The sequence below is a fragment of the Psittacula echo genome (assembly GCF_963264785.1).
Source record: "Psittacula echo genome assembly, chromosome: 4".
NCBI lineage: Eukaryota > Metazoa > Chordata > Aves > Psittaciformes > Psittacidae > Psittacula > Psittacula echo.
Genome location: NC_137738.1, coordinates 85,349,384 through 85,370,259, shown reverse-complemented (window position 1 = coordinate 85,370,259; position 20,876 = coordinate 85,349,384). Strand labels below are relative to the sequence as shown.

The 20,876-nt window shown below is 35.8% G+C and overlaps 1 protein-coding gene across 1 annotated transcript in view; it reads right to left on the bottom strand.

Annotated features, from left to right (window-relative positions):
- The window catches only part of CSMD1 (CUB and Sushi multiple domains 1), a gene marked incomplete at both ends in the record, with an annotated part of 1,184,444 nt that overhangs the window by 434,585 nt on the left and 728,983 nt on the right, over nt 1-20,876 (bottom strand). The window contains one exon of the mRNA XM_080616376.1: nt 15,355-15,467. Coding sequence (XP_080472502.1) covers nt 15,355-15,467 — 113 coding nt within the window. The remainder of the gene's footprint in view (nt 1-15,354; nt 15,468-20,876) is intronic.

The following is a 20,876-nucleotide window of genomic DNA, read 5'->3' as shown; positions in this document are numbered from 1 at the left end:
CTTTTAAGTGATTACTTTTTAAAATTTGCACAGCTTTCTGCTGTCCTGTATTAAACATTCAGTTATGATTAACCGAATTAACTCACTTCACCTTTTTTGTTAATCGTAACTTCAAGACTCTTTCGGAGATGAGATACCCATTCAGGGACAAGGGCAGGGATGATCACTGGAAGTCCAAGACAATCTTATCAGCCTACTGGAAGGCACTGGTGGTATTTCTTAGCTTTTTGCTATAACTAAATTAAACTCAGCCATGAAAAGAATATAAGCCTGGCATTATTTGAAAGGATCATGAAAGTTACAGTAACATTTTCAAGTTGTAAAAGTCCACTGGCTAATGTGCATACAAGAAGTATGCAAATCTGCTTCAGGACATGGCTGGAGACAGGCATGTGAATGAATGTTCATGACTATTCTTACGCTTCCCAAAGTCTGTCTTTGTGGGTTGAAGAAAGAGGCCAAAATTCATTCAGCAGGTATTTGGTAAAAAGGAATGACTCTTCTTCCCATTCATATTACATTAGCACACTATGACCTGAACTATGATACCTTTAGACATTGTTATAATCATAGTAAATATACCTCTATTGTACACCAAAGATTACTTTCTTTTGGAAGTTGTTTTTTGTGGGGTTTTGTTTTGTTTTGTTTTGTTTTTGGGGGGGTGGGTTTTTTGTTTGTTTGTTTGTTTGTTTTGTTTTGTTTTGTTTTTCCTGCTCTTGTAAACAAAATAGCTGTTTGTGGTCTTGATGAGCACTATCTTTCTGGGCAGAAGCTTCAGGACTTCTTACAGAACATGACTATCACTCACAGCTTGTCTCACGTGGAGAACTGTTGGTGCTGAACTTTCATGCTGCCTTTACACTTCAAGACACATTATGTGCATGCCATGGTAGTATTAACCTCTCAGCACAGCTTTGCTCCGTGCTTTTGCAAGCTGTCAGTCTGCATAGTCAGACAATCCCCAGTTCCATGTAGTTCCATGGGGATTTCTGTTCTGATTTTTAGATCTTCCCTGAAACACCAGGTTATGACACTCATTGGTTTATATTCAAATTCAATTCACATAAATATTAGACTTCATTTTAGCTTTTTTAGATTACTTAATTAGAACAGGAGGGGTGTAAGATTTTTCTTAAGATTATAGTTTTATTCTAAGATTTCTAACATATTTTGAGTTATTAGTACCTCACTAAAATAATTTGGTTATGGTTGTCAAATTTTAATTTCAGTTATACTTGTGTAAATCTGGTAGAATAGATCTTTTCCACAGAATGTTTATATGCCTAGTCCAAATTTATTATAGAAAATTACTGTTAACTAAAATCACTTATGATCGAATGTTTTGTTTGTTTGTTGTTGCTGTTGTTGTTTTTAAGCAAATTACCATATTACACATTGCAAGCACTACAATGTTTTCTTAGCTCAAAGAATACTCATAGAATAATTGATCTTTTCAAACTAATATATTGCAAAGAGCGACCTGAATGATTTTTTTTTTTTCATTTTCAAACAACTATGTAATGGCATATCAGAAATACAGCAAAAAGAGGAGAAAATTACATTTTTCCCAACATACATTTCAGTGAGTCCTTTACTACAATGAGATCTAAGTAACTTAATGAATTTTTATCATTACAGAGATGATTTGGAGATGCACTGCTCATGTTCAAAATGAATTGTGATGTCTTATGACTTTAATAATCTATTAATCAGCATATTTTCAGTAGGAGTGAATTACACCCATATATACATAGTCATCCTTTTCTTCTTTGTCTCAGAGAACTGGAAATATAAAAAATGTTTATAAAACCCACATATTTCTAGTGTGGATTTTTAGAAATAATGTACACCCTTAAGTGCACCCTAAAAATGTCAAAGTATTTTTAAATTTGTTCTTTTTGAAAGTGAAAACAGCCATTAGTATTATCAGCTTTATTTTGTGGAGATATAAGGCACTTCAATATAATATGCTGTCGTGGTTTAAGCCCAGGCTGTAAATCAGAACCATGCAGTCTATTTCCCCCCCCACCTTTCTTCCCTCCACTCCTGGAGGGACGGAGAGGAGAATCGAAAGAATGCAACTCCCACGGGTTGAGATAAGAACAGCTTAATAACTAAGGTATAACACAAACCACGACTGCTACCACCAATAATAATGATAAAGGAAATAACAAGGAAGAGAATGCAACCGCTCACCAACCGGTACCTCGCCCCCACCCCGCAGCGTTCCAGCCCTTCCGGGTGACTCTCAGTTCTACATCCTGGGCATGACGTGCTGTGGTATGGAATACCTCTTTGGATAGTTTGGGTCAGGTGTCCTGTCCCTGCTTCCTCCCGGCTTCCCCTCCTCCCTGGCAGAGCATGAGACTCACAAAGTCCCTGGTCAGGGTAAACATTCTGACCAGCAACTGAAAACATTGGCTTTATCAGTATTATTCCCAGGCCGAAAGTCAAAACCACAGCGCTGCACCAGCTACTAAGGAGAAAAAATGACTGCTACTGCTAAACCAGGACATATGCCTTCTCTACATTCCTACCTCTCAACAGTTCAGAAGGAAAATTTTATTCTGATTTTATTCCATTTTATTCTGATCACATTTATTTCTACAGGAGAGTAACTCACAAAAGAATTGCTCTACTGCTGTTACTACTGCAAAAACATACGCAGCAGTTCATTACAGAGGGATGCTTTCCTACAATTCATACAACAATGAATGTTGTAAAATTATTATCATTTTCCACAGTTTTGTTTCCAGGACGGTTCTCTGAAACTGGCCAACCTCAGGTATACTCCCAATTGCACAAGAAAATGAAATGTGAAGGCTTGTCTTTTTCATGATAGTTTTAAACAGTGTTTTTAACAATTACATAGGACTAAACAAAAGCATGAAACAGTCTTACAAATATCCTCTGCCCATGCATATTTTTAAAATATATATATATATTTCACAGGTGCAAAGAGCTGTATGAAGTACACAAAAATATACAAAATATGAATCCTGGCAGAATCCGCATCTTTCCAGCAGTAAGCTCAGCTATTTAAATCTTGATCTTTGATAAATCTTTCATTTTCATTCTTCATGAGTCCATTTAGTTACATCTGGGGTTTTTGTTTGATTTGAAGAAGAGAAGATAAAACAGTCTTTAAACAAATTATATATGCACCTTGAAAATAGTGACAACCTGTCTGAAATCTACATAAAGCCTTGCCAGAATTCAATGTGTTTATAATTTTTCTCTGACACTGAAAGATGTTTTTGTCTGAACCACTGAACAAGAGGAATTTGCAAGCTAACATTTTTTTTTAACATATACAAGTTCTTCAGATACAATTTCAAGGGAAGAAATAAAATTTTCTGTGAATTTTATTAATATGTTATGGGCTACTTCTTACTGTGGATTATTATGTTCTTGTATTCCTCAGAGCAATTACTTCTTATTTCAAGTTATATTTGAAAATACACTGAGAGAGGCCCTGCAGAGTGTTGCCAGCTCTGTGTCCTGTAAGATGCAGTTTCAGTTTTCTCAGAGCATGTTGCCTGCTGGGATGATAAGGAAAAACTAATATGTCTGTCTTCCCTTCTGTCATCAGAAGAAAAAGAAAACACTAAATAAAGACTAAAAAAAAACAAATGAAAAATTTACATGTACTTCCTACACATCCATAAATTAACAGGTAGCAGGTAAGCACCAAGAAATTGCAGTCTTACTCTGGTTTTATAATTTTACTTAGGAGATACAGGATAGAAATTGGTAAGAATAAAAACATGGAATAGTGAGCAATTAGTTCTCCATTTGGAGGGAATAACTGAGAAATAAATCAATCTACAGAGAGTTTTGAGGAGTTATGATAAGCCTTAAAGATAAAAAGGGAACTGCAAAGAGGAAAGATACCTTCTGCAGTTCCACTGAGGCTAGATTAAGAACTTACAGTCTTGATCTGAAGCAAGGGAGACTTTGGTTACACAAGGAAGTTTTTTTTTAACAGTAAGAGTGATGAAGCCCTGGAATAAATTACCCCAAGAAGCTGTGGAATTTTAGTCATTGCAAGTTTTAAATAACCTGTTAAATTAAGGTCTGAGAACTACAGTAAAATGTATTTGGCTCCTCTATGATATACGGTTAGGTTACCAAGACCCTTTTTAAACCTATTTTTTCTTATTTCGTAATAATAACTCATAACCAGATGTCATTTGGCTGAGAAGCAGTAAGTGGCTATGATCTTGGTAGTTTTTTCTGGGATTGCTAGCACATGAAATTAATTGATTACACCTACATTTAACTGCATGTGTGCAAACAGGTAAATGGTGTACAGTACACAACTCATATTAAACCCAGTTAAGATACCAGAATAGAAACACAGTTAACGCAGTGTTATGATTGATCTAATTTACCCTCTTCCAGATCTAATACAGTTAGGCCTTGAGAATACCCCTACATTACTCTAACACTTGCTGTTTGTTCCTAGCACATTCTTTGTAACAGTCCTCATCTTGGATGACATTAACATTTTTTTTCTTGACAGTTTTTCTTCCTGCATGAAATAACCTGCAAGGCCTCAAATACTGGCTACCACCCAAAGCTGAAATATTCTGACATCATCTGCTGGTACTTCCTCAAGCTGCTTCTGGTGCTGCTCTGCTGAGTTCAGCTCTTGGCTGCCTTTCACTGCAGATTTTTCCCAAGTACAGATATTTGAAGGTCAAGAGGGACAGCATATTGCCCAGTACCTGGTGATCACATGTACAGCCTCTCAGGTCTAGCATGAAGACCAGTGTCACTTTGAGGAACGCATTTGAATGGTTCTGTCTTTTTGCTAATGTACAGGAAAAAAAAAACCAACAACTTTATGTATGTTGTACATTGAGGGGAATAGAAGAGAAATATAACACTTTATAACACTTAGCTTTAGATATTTGGCAGAGTGCAGTAAGAAACTGTGATGTATTTGCAATAGTATTCATAGGATTATTATTTCATTATTGAAGGGAATTAGCAAATTTATCTCACTGCAGAATTCATCACTTTCTTTTTGCTTTAGTTTGATTGCTTAGATTTTCTTCAAGTTGCGTACTCCTGTTTTGAAACAAAGTATTTTCTTAATTCAGACTGCAGAGTCCAGTTGAGTGCCCTGTTTGCTTTGCCCTAGTGTCTCACTCTTTCTGTGTTCTCCTCCAAAGACACAACTGCAGGAGTAGTACCATTTTTTGTCCCTGGAAGAAATGATCTACAATTCCACATTTGGCAACATCAATATTCTCTCCAGATTCTGCTCATATATTAAGCCTTTATTTCTAATTACTCAAGCCGTGGGGGACCAGTAAATAGATCATTAGCTATCTCGAGGTTTTCTTCTGTCTCACAATGGTCTGTTGTACCATGAATTCTTTCTAAAAGTTTAGTATTTATGAGAATAAGAAAAAACAACCATTCACTTTATTTTGTCAAGGGAATTTTATAATAAATTCTTTGCTAAAACAAGGCCCCAGGCTCAATAACCTAGAAGGATCCTTTCAAGCTTTGCTTCTGAGCTACCCACTCTAGTCTAAATTGACTCATTGAAATAATCTAACCTTTTGCTGCTTTTTGTATTCCCTGCCTGAAGGTTATTCAGTCTAATACAATATCCCAATGTTTCTCTCACTAACAGCTTTCAAAATCTTCCTTACAAATCAGTATTAAAACTCCAGAAATCTCCACAGCAGGCATAGATGTTTTGACGGTATGGATACCTGTAAAAGCTGTAAGTTCATAATCAGTTGGCTTTCTTGTTCCATCAATCCAGCAAAGCAGTGCCTGTCACTATCAGTCCTTCCACCTGCTCCCTGTGCTAGAAATCTCTGCATGCAGTACTAGCGAACAAATGGTACAGCCCCAAGATAAATTGGTGTCACAATACATTTTTACACAAATCTTTCTCATTCCCTGCTTATAAGGTGACACAGGATCTGCAAGTTTAAAAAGAAGCACAGCCATTTGTTTTCCATTAACCTTCTCTATGTCACTTAGCTGGCCCCTTGCCCTGACGGATTGCCTTAGCTCCTTTGTGCTATCAATATACGATACATCATAATAAAACAAGTTTAGCATGCATCAAGTCTTCAATGCCCGCAGATGTCCTCCACAGTTCTGGAAATAGTATCAGCACCGTTTGGACTCTAAATATAACTATCACAGAGCATACTAAGTAGTAGTATGTAGGGATTGTCTCTAAAAGATAAATCATAAAATGAGATCCACTTAGTTCCTGGTCTGAACACTAGTCCAAATATAGTCTTTCAACTATAGTGTCAAAAGCTGATTTATGGTTCTTCTCTGTTAACATCTCCATAGTGCCACTCAGTGGGATGATCAAAATGTTCATCAGAAAATCCTATTCTCAAGTCAGTGTTGTGACTGTCTTTTCAGGTTTTGTAGAAAAACTAAATGTATTGTTTGGACTGAAAACATCTCTGAAACACAGCTTTTTCACTGATCATTTGACTGTTATCCATAACACAGCTGAACTCGAATGAACTCTTCTCCTTCATCATAGATAATGAATAAACTGCAAGTGGGGTAAAACTGACAGCCTGCTATTTGATGTCTCTAATTTCTTCCCATGTAAAAACTGACCACGTGAATGTTTTCAATCAGTGCCAAATATAAAATAAGGAGTTTAACTGACACCATGATTGCACTCAGGTTATACATGTTTCCTTGAAACCTGCATACCTTCATCCTTCCATATAATTCTGCATATTCCATCACTTGTGCGCATTCTCTTCTTTAAAATTCTCATGTCCAAATTCTGCTGTTCCCTCTCTATATTGCTACAAGTTAGTTTAAAAATCAGTGAAACCTACTGTTTCATCAACTTTTTCCAAATGCATATTTTTGCATTGGAAACAAAGTTCATTGACGATGCATCAGTGTCATAACAGAACAGCATAGAAAACAACTGGATTAGAAGTTAGGCAGCCTTGGGGCAGGGATGCCTTCAAACAAGGACTGTGGAAAAGCCAGGCATTGAGGGAGCTTAACACAATTTTTGACAAAAAAGTAGCTACCAAGTCTGGGAGAATGTTCCTTACTTTCAAAGTATTCCAATTTCATCTTTTATTTTGCAGAGAAGATAACACCATGCCAAACAATAGTCAAAGAATTAATAGGTGTTACAAGATCAGCATCTGCTTAGTGCTGACATCGTAAAGGAGCTATGCCTGAGCCTTCTTAGCAACACAGAAACTTTATTAGACATTCAAGAGAGAAGTATTACCTGTAGCAACTTTGCTGAAAAAAAGTACAAGCTTCCACTTTTACTGAGCTCTTTGTTTCTTCTGACAATGCCAAAAAAATCAAGGCTTCATAATAATATGCTCCTTTACGGTGGCTTAGTACTAACACTTTTTAATAGAATGCCCTTGTGCTGTATGCAATCTGAGTCTTTGTCAAACATGTCACTCTGCTGGCACTGAGAAATTCTACCTAAACTTTGTACTAAGTTTTGAAAGCTTTATCCTAGGGTCCAATTCTTCTATATTCTTGGTTAAGTGTAGTTCTTTTAGATATGTGTATTTTCCTTTTGTCATTCTAAGTCAACTTCTGGGCTTTGCTTCAAATTTTGAGAAACCGGAAAGACTATGTGACATCAAAACAGGTAAGATGGCCAACCTCAGGAATGCATGTTGCTTTTGAGATGGCAGTTTTAACAATAAATCCAAAGATTATTTCTAATGTGAAAAACTGGAAAATTTCTAAATCTCTAAAAATGGGAGGAACAGATACAGTTTTATCTTAATGATCTGTTGTTTGTTATATATAAGCCAAATTAATTATGAATGTTAAAAAGGCATCACAGGAGCAGCTATTTTAAGCAGCTGGCTCTTAAAGGATGTACTTGTCACATTCATAAGGAAACAGTCTGAATGTTTTCTCATGCTTTTCCCTTACAGAAAGGTATAGGCTATTACTAAGCTAATAAATGGTATCTTCTAATTTTAGTACAGGGACAAAAGTGTACATGAAAAAAAAAAAAATCTAAGCTTTTTCCAGAAAGGATAAATATGTATGCAATGCACTGGAAGATAAGATGCCAAATATTTACTTCCTTATCATAGTTTTTTTTTTTATTAATCTCCTTTTTGATCAAACAACATAAATTTAGAAATGAGAAAATACAGGCCAGTGCTTAATGCTATTGAGTATATTATATTCTCAGGTGCCAATGTAAAATTGTCCTGATTTCGGCTGGGATAGAGTTAATTTGCTTCCTAGTAGCTGGTGTTTTGGCTTTAGCCCGAGAACAGTGCTGACAACACACCAACATTTTAGTTGTTGCTAAGTAATGCTCAGTCCGATCAAGGACTTTCTCAGTCTCACACTCTGACAGTGAGGACTGGCACAAGAAGCCAGAAGGGAGCCGAGGCAGGACACCTGACCCACACTAGCCAAAGGGGTATTCCATACCACAGCACATCATGCCCAGTATGTAAACTGCGGGGAGTTAACCGGAAGGCCCAGATCACTGCTCGGGTCAGGCTGGGTATATGTCAGCAGGTGGTGAGCAACTGCACTGGGCATCACTGCTGTTGTTGGGGCTTTGTTCTTCCTTTTTTTTTTCCCTTTCCCCTTTTACTTTTATATCTTTCCTGTTGTTATTTCCCTTATCATTATTATTACTAGTATTATATTGTACTTTAGATATTAAACTGTTCTTATCTCAACCCATGTGGTTTCCATTCTTTCAATTCTCTTCCCCATCCCACCTGGGGTAGTGAGTGAACAGCTGTGTGGTGCTGAGTCACGGACTGGGTTTAAACCATGACAAAAATACACTAAGACAAAGATACATTAAGGGACTCAAGTTTTGACAGAGACTGAAAATCAGACTGTAAAGGATGGTTAAGTTAATTCCCAAAACAGGAGCTATTCCCAATCAACAGCTACATATGAAGTTTAGGCCAAAATAATATTTTTTTGTATTTTTTTGATAGTTCGTAAACAAACATCCTCTAAGAACTTATCACATTGTAGACTTGTGCAGATTTTACCACATAGCTGAGTAAGTGTCCTTGAAATGTAAATCAATTATGCCAAACAAAGACTCTGGGAAAATTGCTTCACACACTTACCCAAATCTAAACAAGTCAAAATAAAAGACTCTCAAAATAAATGATTTGCTGAGTGTATGTAGGATGCGGGAAAATCTGCAATTAGAGTATCAAAGTGAGGAAAAACACACAACGTGAAAGAATAAAAAACAAAGGAAGAAAAAAGATAAATGGACAACTGAAGTCTACCTACAGCAGCCATGACAGTGTACAGAGTTAAGAACAATGATTTATGCTCCTGAGGTATGTCATGTAGTTTAACATGACTTAGCTAATTCATTTCCTAACGGTTAGCAGTAAGAAAAAATATAAACACAAGGGAGAAAAGTTAAATGTGTTTTTAGTAGCGCAGTGTTAGTTTAATATCTTAAGATAGCTAAAATCAAGTAAGTGGTCACTGGACGCTTCAAACAGCATTAACAATAAAAATGAAGTAGCTGGTGAAAAATTCTTCCAACAAGACAGTTAAAGAGCTCAACCTCATTAGATTATCTAGGAAACTGGAAGATGACTTGGTGCTTCAAAAAGGGAGTTTTAAGGTTAACAAAAAGCATTTTACTCTGTTGAGGGAAAGCATAAGGTCACTACTGGACATAGAAAGCTCAAACAAGACTAATACAAGTAAGAAGACAGGACTACATAATTTAACAGTGGTCATGCTAACCACAGAAGAGAATGATCAAGAGAGATGATGGATTATCTACTTGTTTCTTTTTCCACATCAAGACTGGATTACTTTCTAAAAAATAAAATCTAATAAAATACAAATTATGCCTCAGTATTCATTAATGGCAAATTCCATTCAGCATCACTCAAGAGCTAGAAAATAGCAGGTTTTTTCTGTTTTTTTTTTTTTTTCATTTTATCAAATGCTGTTAGTAATTTTGTTTTCTAGATTTACTGTGACAATTGTAATTGAAACCCCTGATTGAAAGTACCGTTCATCAAGGAAACACTACAAATTCTTTTTACTTTTTTCAAACACCATTTCTAAAGTCTTACAGAATGTGCAGCAAGAACAGATATGCGTTTATAGACAGACTCACTGAATTACAAAAAATCAGTGAAAGAACTACTTTACCTAGCCGTTCATTTTGCATTATGTCACTCATGTTTTTCCGTTAGTACATATTTATTTCAGCAGCCTCTATCATACTCATTGTTTGACTTCAGTATTATCTGTTCATTAAATCTTAAAAATTCAAGATAGTCAAACACAACAAATAGGTAACTTCTGGTACATAATGATCAATAAATGTAATACCTCCTTGAACCTCTCTGATAACTTCCTAAAAATAGCATACTTGATTTGAAACTCCCTACAATAGAGATCTGATTCTTAGTTAAAGCGGAATGCACCCATTAAAGAAGTTTTGCCTTGAAAACGTTCTTTTCTTCTTTTTCTAGGAATTTTGAAATAAATATTCAGCTTGAGCGGAATAGTTTTAGCATAGGAAAAATATTGTGATTTTTTTTTCTTTTAAAATGAAAACCAAATCAATATAACAACCTTCTTCTATGTTTGGAAATAAGCAAAAGCTAAACAAGCATAGTGTACATGCTCTAAATACACAAAAGAAGGGGATTTGTTATCACACCTTTTAAGTCATCCTGTGTACATTAATCAGCTTTGTTGCTGGGAAGCGCTAGGTTTTCATTTCATAGTGAGACTGTTAATGATACTTGTTCTCTGGGGAATTTATTCATTTATGAAGCACTAGCATAAGACAAATGATATACTCTGCAACTCCCACTGAATATACGCAAAGAGTCTTTGCACATCAACCTAGGTGAGGGCAGAGGGATAAAACCAAAGAAGTTAGCAACTGAGTAATGCAACACCTTTAACTCTACGACAACACCACCACAGAGCAAGGCAGAAAAGAACTGAGTTCAATTATACCCACTATGGCCAATGCTGCTGATATAGCAGGCATGAAGCAGAGAAGGCCAACCATGTCATTGCACTGTAATTTGTCTTGGTGGTTTTCAGGGCCGTTTAAACCGGGTCTTCTTTTGCCTACGAACTCTGAAACTATACACAAAATTCTGCAAGTTCACTGGAAAATACCTATTTTTATTGTTGAAATCAAGATAAAAATCAAAACAATGTAATCAGGGGTAGGAATTAAAAAAAAAAAAAACAACCACAACTACAACAACAAAACCACAAAACAACCCACAAACCTTTCACCCTTTACTCTATACCCATTCATTCTGGCCTAATGGAAGATGGAACAATAAATATGATTCAAGAGGAAATCCAAACACTCACAAGCTAGGTATACCTTCTATATGACATTATTTTATTTATACATCCAGCTTTACAAGCATTTTAAAAACATATTTAATTCATGCATTCAAGCATGTAATTCTAATATATTGTTTTAACTTGTTCATGTTAGTGACCTCGTTTTCTTGGCCATGTTAAAAATCAGGGCATTAAATATTGCAAAAATACAAGGTAGAAAGATCTACATTTGCTGAACAAATAAATGAACTACGCATAGTTTTACATCTAATTGGTAGTTACAATATTTTAATGAAATAAATTATAATAATTCTGTTTGTCTGTTCAGAAAGCAAACAAAGAAAAGAAAATTAAATTGGCTGTTTGCTAGTATTGCTTTTGGCTGACTGAAAAAGGCCAAGTTACAGCAATAATATAACACGATAATAAATATGTAAATTTGGTATGAGTTGAAAAGAATTACTAAAGAGCATTTTGAGATTGCACAAGGCTGATTATGGAGTATTTAGGAGAATAAATCCATAATTCTATAGCAGGGAAAGGGATGGATTATGATGGTTTGGAGAGGAAATGGTATGTGCTAATATAGGAATAAAAGAATGGGACGGAGTGGTTGCATGTAAACCAGGGCTGGTTATTATGCTAGACAGACTGCCTGACCCGTGTGATCTGTGCTGTATCCTGGTTAAACTCAGCTTCTAATGATTTTCCTGGATTGCGGACTCCATTCCCTGTGCATTTGTTTATATGGGGTCTGAGTGCAGCAACTGGAGTCAGAGAGCTGTGTGCCCATGCTGTGGTACCTTGAGCGAGTGCAGGCGCGCAAGCAAACATGTGAAAGTTCCCAGAGATCCAGCCTGGTGAGTAGGTGAAGTAGCCTGGGAAGTAGGTGTGTAGCATGTGTATCTCAGAGGGTGAGGCACCTGGAGGAGGTGGCTACTGGAGGGGAGAGAAGGTCCCAGCCAACTTCTGGGAAGACCATGTGGCCTGGGGGTTGACTAAGACCCCTTGTGTGTGTACACACTGTGTCCGTATGTAGGTCTGAGCACCAGTAACTGGAGTGCGTCTGCAGCCTCAGGAGCTCATAGGCTCAGGTGCCAGCAGCTGGGAAGACAGATCCAGGAGCTGCTACTGGGAAGACTGTCTTAGCCCGGCTGTGGGGGGACTCACATTGTCCACACATTATTTTCCACTAACAGATCTCCATACCAGAGAGAAGAGCCAGACAGGAGAAACAGGCTGAGGCCACGGGTGCTGTCTGTATTCATGCGAGTACTGTGTCTATCAGTGTTAACCCATGTGGCCAAGTGTGAATAAAGTGTGATATATGCATGCTCTGATGTGTGTGCCTACACGGAATACAGCACTGTATTCCAGCATCTGTATGCAGAATACCCATATTCAACAGTGTATGCTGCTTCTTTCAGTGTTTTTTTTTCTGTTCCGTATTCTCCTCTTGCTGTGGGTTTGTTGGGGTCTTTTTTGTTTTGGGTTTTGGGTTTTTGCTCTTTGAAGTTTTTTGGGTAACCCACTCAATCTCATGACTAGATACACAAATGAATGGGACTGGCTGTATGATACTGTTATTAAATAATATTTTGGATTATTTTAAGGTAAATCTGAGGAGCTTCAACAAATGAAACAATTTTCACTCTGTAGGAGCCAAGTGACTTGTTTTGAACTATAGCAGAATTTAGAGTCTCAAAAGAGTAAGTAACAATAGGTACTACTTAATTTTCAATTAGTTCGATGATTGCTACTTTTTGGAAGCAAAACTAAGCCTCAAGATTAAATCTCTCACTTGTAGAAACAGGCCAAAGTAGAATAGCAAAACCTGCCAATTTCATCTGCTTCTGTCTTTCAGCCATCTAAAACTGAGTTAAACCTGATTAGGTGTAGTCTTCATCAGTTCATAACTCAAGTTCATTAAGAAATCATTTATTACATGTCCTTTCTACTACAGAACTAATTAGATTTAGTGTAACAGAACCACTTCAAAATACAAAAAAATCAAAAGAAGCTTCCATACTAACAAGAGATCTGACGCACTTATTAAATTGGTGTCCTTTTGCATTTGCCCAAATAATACAGACTGAGTAGGGCAAGAAACAGATGCTATCTGCAAGGGAAAGGAAAAGTTGAATAAATCTTGTACAATACACCATAAGGAGAGATCATTACCTGTAGTGACTACCAGGACAGAAGAATTCCAATCCTTCTTAACCTAATTCCCAGTGCAAGCAGAAGAGATGTGTGAGATCAAACTAAATAGATTGATATTAATAATATCAAAATGTATTTGTGTATTAGGTTTGTGTGGCAAGATTTAGGTAGCAGGGGGAGCTACAGGGATGGCTTCTGTAAGAAGCTGCTAGAAGCTTCCCGTTTGTTCAACAGAATTAATGCCAGTCAGCTCCAAGACTGACCTGCTGCTGGCCAAGGCCGAGCCCATCAAAGATGGGGGTAGCATCTCAGGGATAACATGAAGGGAGTGGAGAGGGAGAAAACACAAAGCAGCAGCCAGGAGAGAGGAATGAGTATAGGTGAGAGAAACAGCCCCGCTCAGAGAAGGAGGGGGAGGAGGTGCTCCAGGCACCAGAACAGAGATTCCCCTGCAGTACATGTTAAAACTTTACCACACACACAAAAAAAAAACCCCACTTTTTTAAAGAACCAAGCAAACAATCAGAAAAAGACAGCATGGACTGATTTCAAGGGACTGTTGCTTTTAAGCAAGAAACAGAAAAAACCAGTCTAAAGTGCTGCAGGAAAGCAGAGTCCAGAATGTTCTAAGGATGTTGGCCAAGATCTAGATACCCTGGGAAATAGAAGGATCAAAGAGATTCTTGGGTTTTGGTCAGACTGGTAATGGGTACTTGTCTATTAGAAAAGTGCTCAGTGGTTACATCAGAAAGTCTATGTATTTACTTTAACTGCTTCAAAGACAGAACAGTTCAACTACATATCAATCCCAACTATATCTGAGCATTCTGAAATAGCCTAGTTTCAACTTTCAAAAATAACAGTTTATTAAAAATGAAAATATCATTAAATATAATGATTTAAACTACTTGGAATAGTTGCCCCTAAGGAAAATATTTCACAGAGATATCAGTCATACAGCCTATATCACAGGATTTGCCAGGAGGACGAATATCAGAATTGTGCCTGGATGTAGTCAGACATGAAAGGCATCCTACCACTGCCAGGTTTTCTGCCAGAAAATAAGGTAATATATTTCTTAACATTATTTTAGTTTTTGTCATGATAGGCTCAAATAACTATTTTACTTGAGAAAAAGCACCTAAGATGGAAATAGCTGTCACAGTTGTTGAATGTTATCAGAAATAAGCTTCTGAAAAACAAAACAGCTCCAGAGGTCCCTTTCAAACTCTGCTATTCTGTGATTTGTCACACTTGTAGTCTTCCAGCTGTAAATATAATTGTTACTTCTGCTTAAAATAAAATCCCAATTTATTACTTAGTTTTGAATAGCACTGGCATCCTCTTGTCTTCTTTTAAAGTTACATATGTAAATCTATGCAGGAGCCTGAAATATGATTTGTGCTATACCAGGGATGAGTTAAATTTCCAAATTATGCATGTAGCTTCCAGATAAAAGTTATATTTTGAGTAATGGAGGAAGACAATGCTTAGACAGGGGCATGCCTTTGTGTGGAAATGACTTTCTACAAGCTGCATTCCAGGCATATTTTTAAAGCAAAGATCAAACTCATTGCAAAACAACTTACTATAGGAAAAGTGAGCAAGCAAACACATACTTAGAGCAAACTGCAACATGAAGCAAAAGTATCTTTATCAAAAGTAAATCCCTAGAGATGCCTCATTTCACAGTTATAACAGCTACTCAGTGTAAAAACAGTAATAGTATGACTCAACTTTTTACTATAGCCCTGACATTCAAACATAAATTTAAAAATTCACCGCCACTTCAGTGACACTTAACAGGAAAGGTCGTCTTTTGCTGCACTTTCATACGTTTCCTACCTTGGAACTGAGCATTAAACCCCTTTCGTCGATGGTTGCTGTCAGATGTAAAATGGAGTCGTAACCAGTTCTTACTGCTGATAACAGGAGAAGGTAGATTCATACCAGTCAACCTGGAAAAAGGAAAAGAAAACCTGGTATAAATCGTGGAAAATTCATTTACTACTTACAAGAAAAAAAAGAAAGAAAAAAAAAAAGCCAAAACATATTGCTCTAACCATTTACAATGTATTTGACAACAGTGATTCCCTGTCATCTTATCTTAATTTCTTACTGGTTAATTTAGTATTATCCTGGGAGAAATGTCTGTTTATTTCCCATTACAGCTATTTAATTTGCACTCAAAACTTCTATGTCCAACCTACTGTTTTGTGAATTAAGGAAGAAAAGCAGTCTTGTAAGTGTATGTGTTTGTGCATATGTAGATGTATCCATGCATGTAACAAAACATCCAGCAAAAAATAATTTCATAATTGAATAATTTGCCATTATTCAATTGTGGCAAAATTTCATCACCTGACTCCCTACTGTGTCAGTTACCTCACAGGAAAATATATCTCTGGTATTAAGAAAGGATAAAATAAGGGTTATGGGCACTAATTAATGCTAAGCTTGGGTGGTAAATTACTGGCACATAACTAACCTGCTAGAACTGTATTTTAAAAACTCCTTAGAACAGACACTCTAAATATTTCTAACTACAAACCAGCATTTACTGTTTAAAAGCTACATAGAATTTGATTTACCTGTAGAAACAACTGTGATATACTGAAAAGACAAAGCCATATGTGAAATATGAAAAATACATAATTTGCTAGTACCTCTCAGCTATTGACACAATATATGCTGCATCTGAAAGTTTTTACCATATATAGGCTTCAACCCATATCACTGAACTGGTAACTTATTTGTCCAAGTGCACATACTTTTCTCTTAGAAATACCGCTTTGGGGTTGGTTTTCTTTTTTAAATGAAATACACATGTAGTAACATTCTATCTGGTACATCCAGAGTCTGCAAAACTCCTGGCTGAAATATTTAATCATAGATGAATTCAATGGTACATTAATAAAAGAGTAAATTAACATCATTATAAAAGCACATTCAAAGCATGTCTTTCATTAGTTACATTTCTAATAAACAGCTACTTCCCAGACACACAATGCACAAATATTTTTAGTTCTATGTGAACTCTACAAGGTGCATCTAGATAGTCTCAAATCTTCGCATTATACTATGACAGATAATGATAATGTGATCTTGACAGTGAGAGAGTATTTTAAGTAACCTATTTTATCAGAGTTCTAATTTAGCTATATGATTTCTATGCTACTGCATACTAGACATTAATATATTCTTTACCAGCAATGTTGTTTGTGTTTTAGTTGAAGAAAGTGAGAAAGCGAAATGCAACTTAATGGCTAATTTAGTTTGTAAGGCTGGCTGAAACTCTTCTGCCCATGACTGACTAGTGCTCTCTCTATCTTTCCCATACACATTGAAAGCATTAGTCTAAAATACAGGGTCCCAATAGGACTTGTGAATTATTTGAGGTGTTCAGGAAACACTTAACAGGCAGAACTTAATCATGCCCTTATATTGCTCTGAAAGCAAAGGTTCAACCCAAGAAAGTTGTCTCTACTTCAAGTGGGCACACAGAATATTCATTCCTGATGCATATGAATAGAGTAATTTTAGATTAGATATGAATTATAAAATCAGATTAACACTTCCAACTCCTTTATATCACACAAATTATTCGGATGAGGTAAAAAACCACATTTCTTGATATCAAAGTCCTCTTTAGAATCTTTTATCCCTTGGTTTTATTCATGTTTTCTAAATGCATTCTAAAAATAATATTGAAAGTCTTTCTCATTTCTTTTTTAACTGAAGACATTTATTGTTCGGGGAGTAATATAGAATAAATCAAATTCTTCAGTTAAGTTTGAGTTCTGCCTCTGAAAAGGATAATGCTTTTCTGAAACTGATTTTAAGGCCTAGCATGTGATAGTCTTATTTGGACAGAAGAAGTGATACCTAATATAAATGATATTAATCAGTTTATGTATATATAATGTTATTTAGGTATTTTCTGAAATACTTGGTTTGATTTGCAGAAACGTTTTCATCTCCAGTACTGACGTCAGCCAAGCCCTTAGCTTCTAACATCAGGGAGTTAATATTGTTTGTCACTTGGACAAGTGACAAGATTGAATGATCTGTGCTAAACAGCATTTGAAGCCATGCACTGAATGGGGAGTAAAGGAAACATGAAACAGCTGTTCATCCAGTGATTATCTATAATTTAGTGACCTGTTAAAGAGCAATCCCATTAAAAAAACAAACAGACAAACAAAAATAACATAATTTTTCAAATAATGTCATATAAGGATGCATCTACCTCAGGGCTTAGAATGAAGACTGCATAGGGAACCTCAAATCTCACATTTCTGCTTCCTAGATGTTGCACTGTGCTCTGTGGAATGAGGCAAGCTTCCAGGGAATTTCTGATGCCTCTTACGGCATCATAAAGAACTAAAGGGCCAAGTTTTGAAAGCTTTATAGCTATATTAGTACCATACTACACCTCTGCTGAGAAACAATTCTTCTCACAAGAAATAATTAGAAATAATTAAGCCATCTCCACTATTCTCCTTCTATATCTGAAGGCCAACAGGCTGCAGCAGGATCAGAGACAGCAGTGGAAGCTCTCTTACTGTTGATTATTGGGAGGAATAGATAAACTTTTTTATATTTTACTACTTTAAGTGATGTTTTAATTTTGATTCTTATTCCATAATTTCCTCACACACACACTAATCCACTGTTTATACAAGTAATAAGGCATTCTGCTTTCATGCAGTCTTGAAGGAGTAATGTTTTCCTTATGTATCGTATATCAGATATAGAAGCAGAATGCCCTTTGAAGTCTCTGTTGCATTATGAAGAGACTGTGAAGGTTTTATTAAAATTACTGCTAACAGGTGTGCCACTAAAACACTTTTTCTCTAGTTAAAATTTTCCCGTAGTTATTGTTTGACTCAAATTCAAGTATAGCAAAGCTATATTTCATTAAGAGAACCATCTAGAGGAAGAACAATCGGGGGTTTCATTGTGGATTTCCTAAGAAAAGAAAATAATTAATGTTTTTGTCTGAACAAATAAACCGAATCTTGTTTCTTTCATAAGGTTCTTAACATTGTTTTGACTATAACCAAGAGCTAATATATTCTTATCACAAAAAACTACTCATACTTCATTTCCATGAAATAAAAATGCAAGAATGAAAAACGAATTGGAGAGGGTTCTGTCAACTCATTTACCCTTATCCTTCTAATTTAGCTATTTTCCCCATTTTATATTCAGCCAAAGATCTGTATGTGGTTGAATTAACATTATTTGTTCCAAAATACAATAAAATAATAAATCAAATTAATCAAGTCTAAAACAAGATTTGAAAATATAAGCTCTATAAACTCTAGTTCAGATTAAAATAATACAGAAGCCTTCCAAAAAAACCTTCTACGCATCGGTTTTGAATACTTCTACTATTTCTATATTCACCTAACCACAGAAATATTTCTATTTTTAAAGATTTATTTATATTTTTATTTTGGAAATAGCGTAAAACATTCACTGAGTTTCTGTAACAGGTCTCTGGGTTAGGAACTGAAGGGAGAAAACTGTACCCTAATTTTCAGCTTAGAACTAATTTCAATTTTGAAATCCCTTCAGCTAAAATGCTTATATAAGCAGCTGTGTACTTACATGTCAAAGCAAGAACTTCCAAGGATTATCACTTGCGACTTGACAAAATAGCAGGAAGCATTTTAAAAGGGGTGAAATATGATGGTTGCAGCAAATACATGAAGACAATCTGTGATCTTATATATATTCTCTCTAAATGTATTATATATATTCTATGTATAGCTTTACAGGTTGCATTAGAAGACACATGTAACATTAAAACATGCATACTGTGGCTACAGTTTCCCATGGAGATAAGTTCTATCAAGTGGCTGGTGCCTAAAAGAAGGCAGAAGAAATATATGTAACAGTTTCACAGGAAAGAATTTATATCATCTCTTCTTCATGGGAATTCAAAATAAAATACTATTTATAACCGCTAACAATCTCCAAGGAAAGGGTTCAGAAGTGAGAGGAGGGAGGGAGAATGAAAGGGTGAGATGTTTCTCATTTTCTCATTTAATTAGATCTCTCCCTTCTTCACCTGTTTCCATAACCATGTGTAAACGATTGTTTATTCTGGATGTTGTGAATAAATACTTTCATTTGCATTTTACTTTAATATTGTTTGCGATAAGAATTAACTCATACAAGCGAACAAGGTTGAGGGTGAGCTCTTTTTCACCCTAACACTATAAAGACACAGGATCAGCTTAGTAAGTCTTAACTTGCTCCTAGATACTCCCCACAGAATTGTTCAGGATAACAGGGTATGTCCCTGGGAAGCTGAATGAGACTGATACCTGCTTCCAAGTGAGTCACAAAACCTGATGACTAACAGTAATCCAGAAGGCTCTTGTTGTACAGCAAAAATCTGATAAACACCTTAAGTCTTGAGGGACAACACACTGAGCTTGCCACAGAATTTTATATCAAAATATTTTTGTCAGTCTGGGCCTAAGGAAATAGCTCAAATGAAATCCAAAAGTGGTCAATATAAAATGGACAGAAGAAAGGAAAACACATACAGATGAGTAAGGGAATAAGCCCAAGAGTAAATTCTTCAAGAGACTGTCAATTTCAATGATTCAGATCTTTTTAATTGCGTATTCAAAGAATGCTCCATTTTTATTTGCTCCATTTCCCTATATATTGAGAGTAGAAGATTTAAACATTAATAGAAGAGAGCTGTGAAAGTTCTTCTTCAAAATGCAATAACCAAACATGAAAGTCTATGTTCCATAATTGTGTTATATAGAGTTATAACTGTGACATTATTATATTCATTAAGTTTATTACTAAGTTCAGTGTACTATAAACAAACATTGGTCAGTGAACACTTGAAATATATGTTTTCTATGCAATATGAGTGCTTATGAATTTTGAAAATTGGTAAAGTTATTATAGAATATTTTCAAAGCCTGGTAAAATGTTACTCTCTTCACTCCCTTCTCATGGCACTTAACTGTTATAATGAAACATGCTGATGGCTGATCTATTTAAAACTAAATTATTATCATTTTATATAAAATTATTTCATGTTCTATGTTTCTTCCATTAAATAAAGTTTTAAGTCAGATAGTTTAAAATGGAAATTTAAGCAGAAATTTGATGTATTTTTCCAAAAATAATTCAAATTATAGCCTCTCAAAATACAGCTTAAATTTCTCATGTTATCTGAGTGCAAGTTTAAATGTACACTCAGAGGCACTCCGGCCTTGTGAAACAGGGAAAAATTGATGGGCTACATCTTAGCTGCTGGCAGTGCAGTGCTCTCCATCTGGGCTAGGCTCCCTCTGTAGTCAATGGAGAGGAACAATTATTTGGTGAGT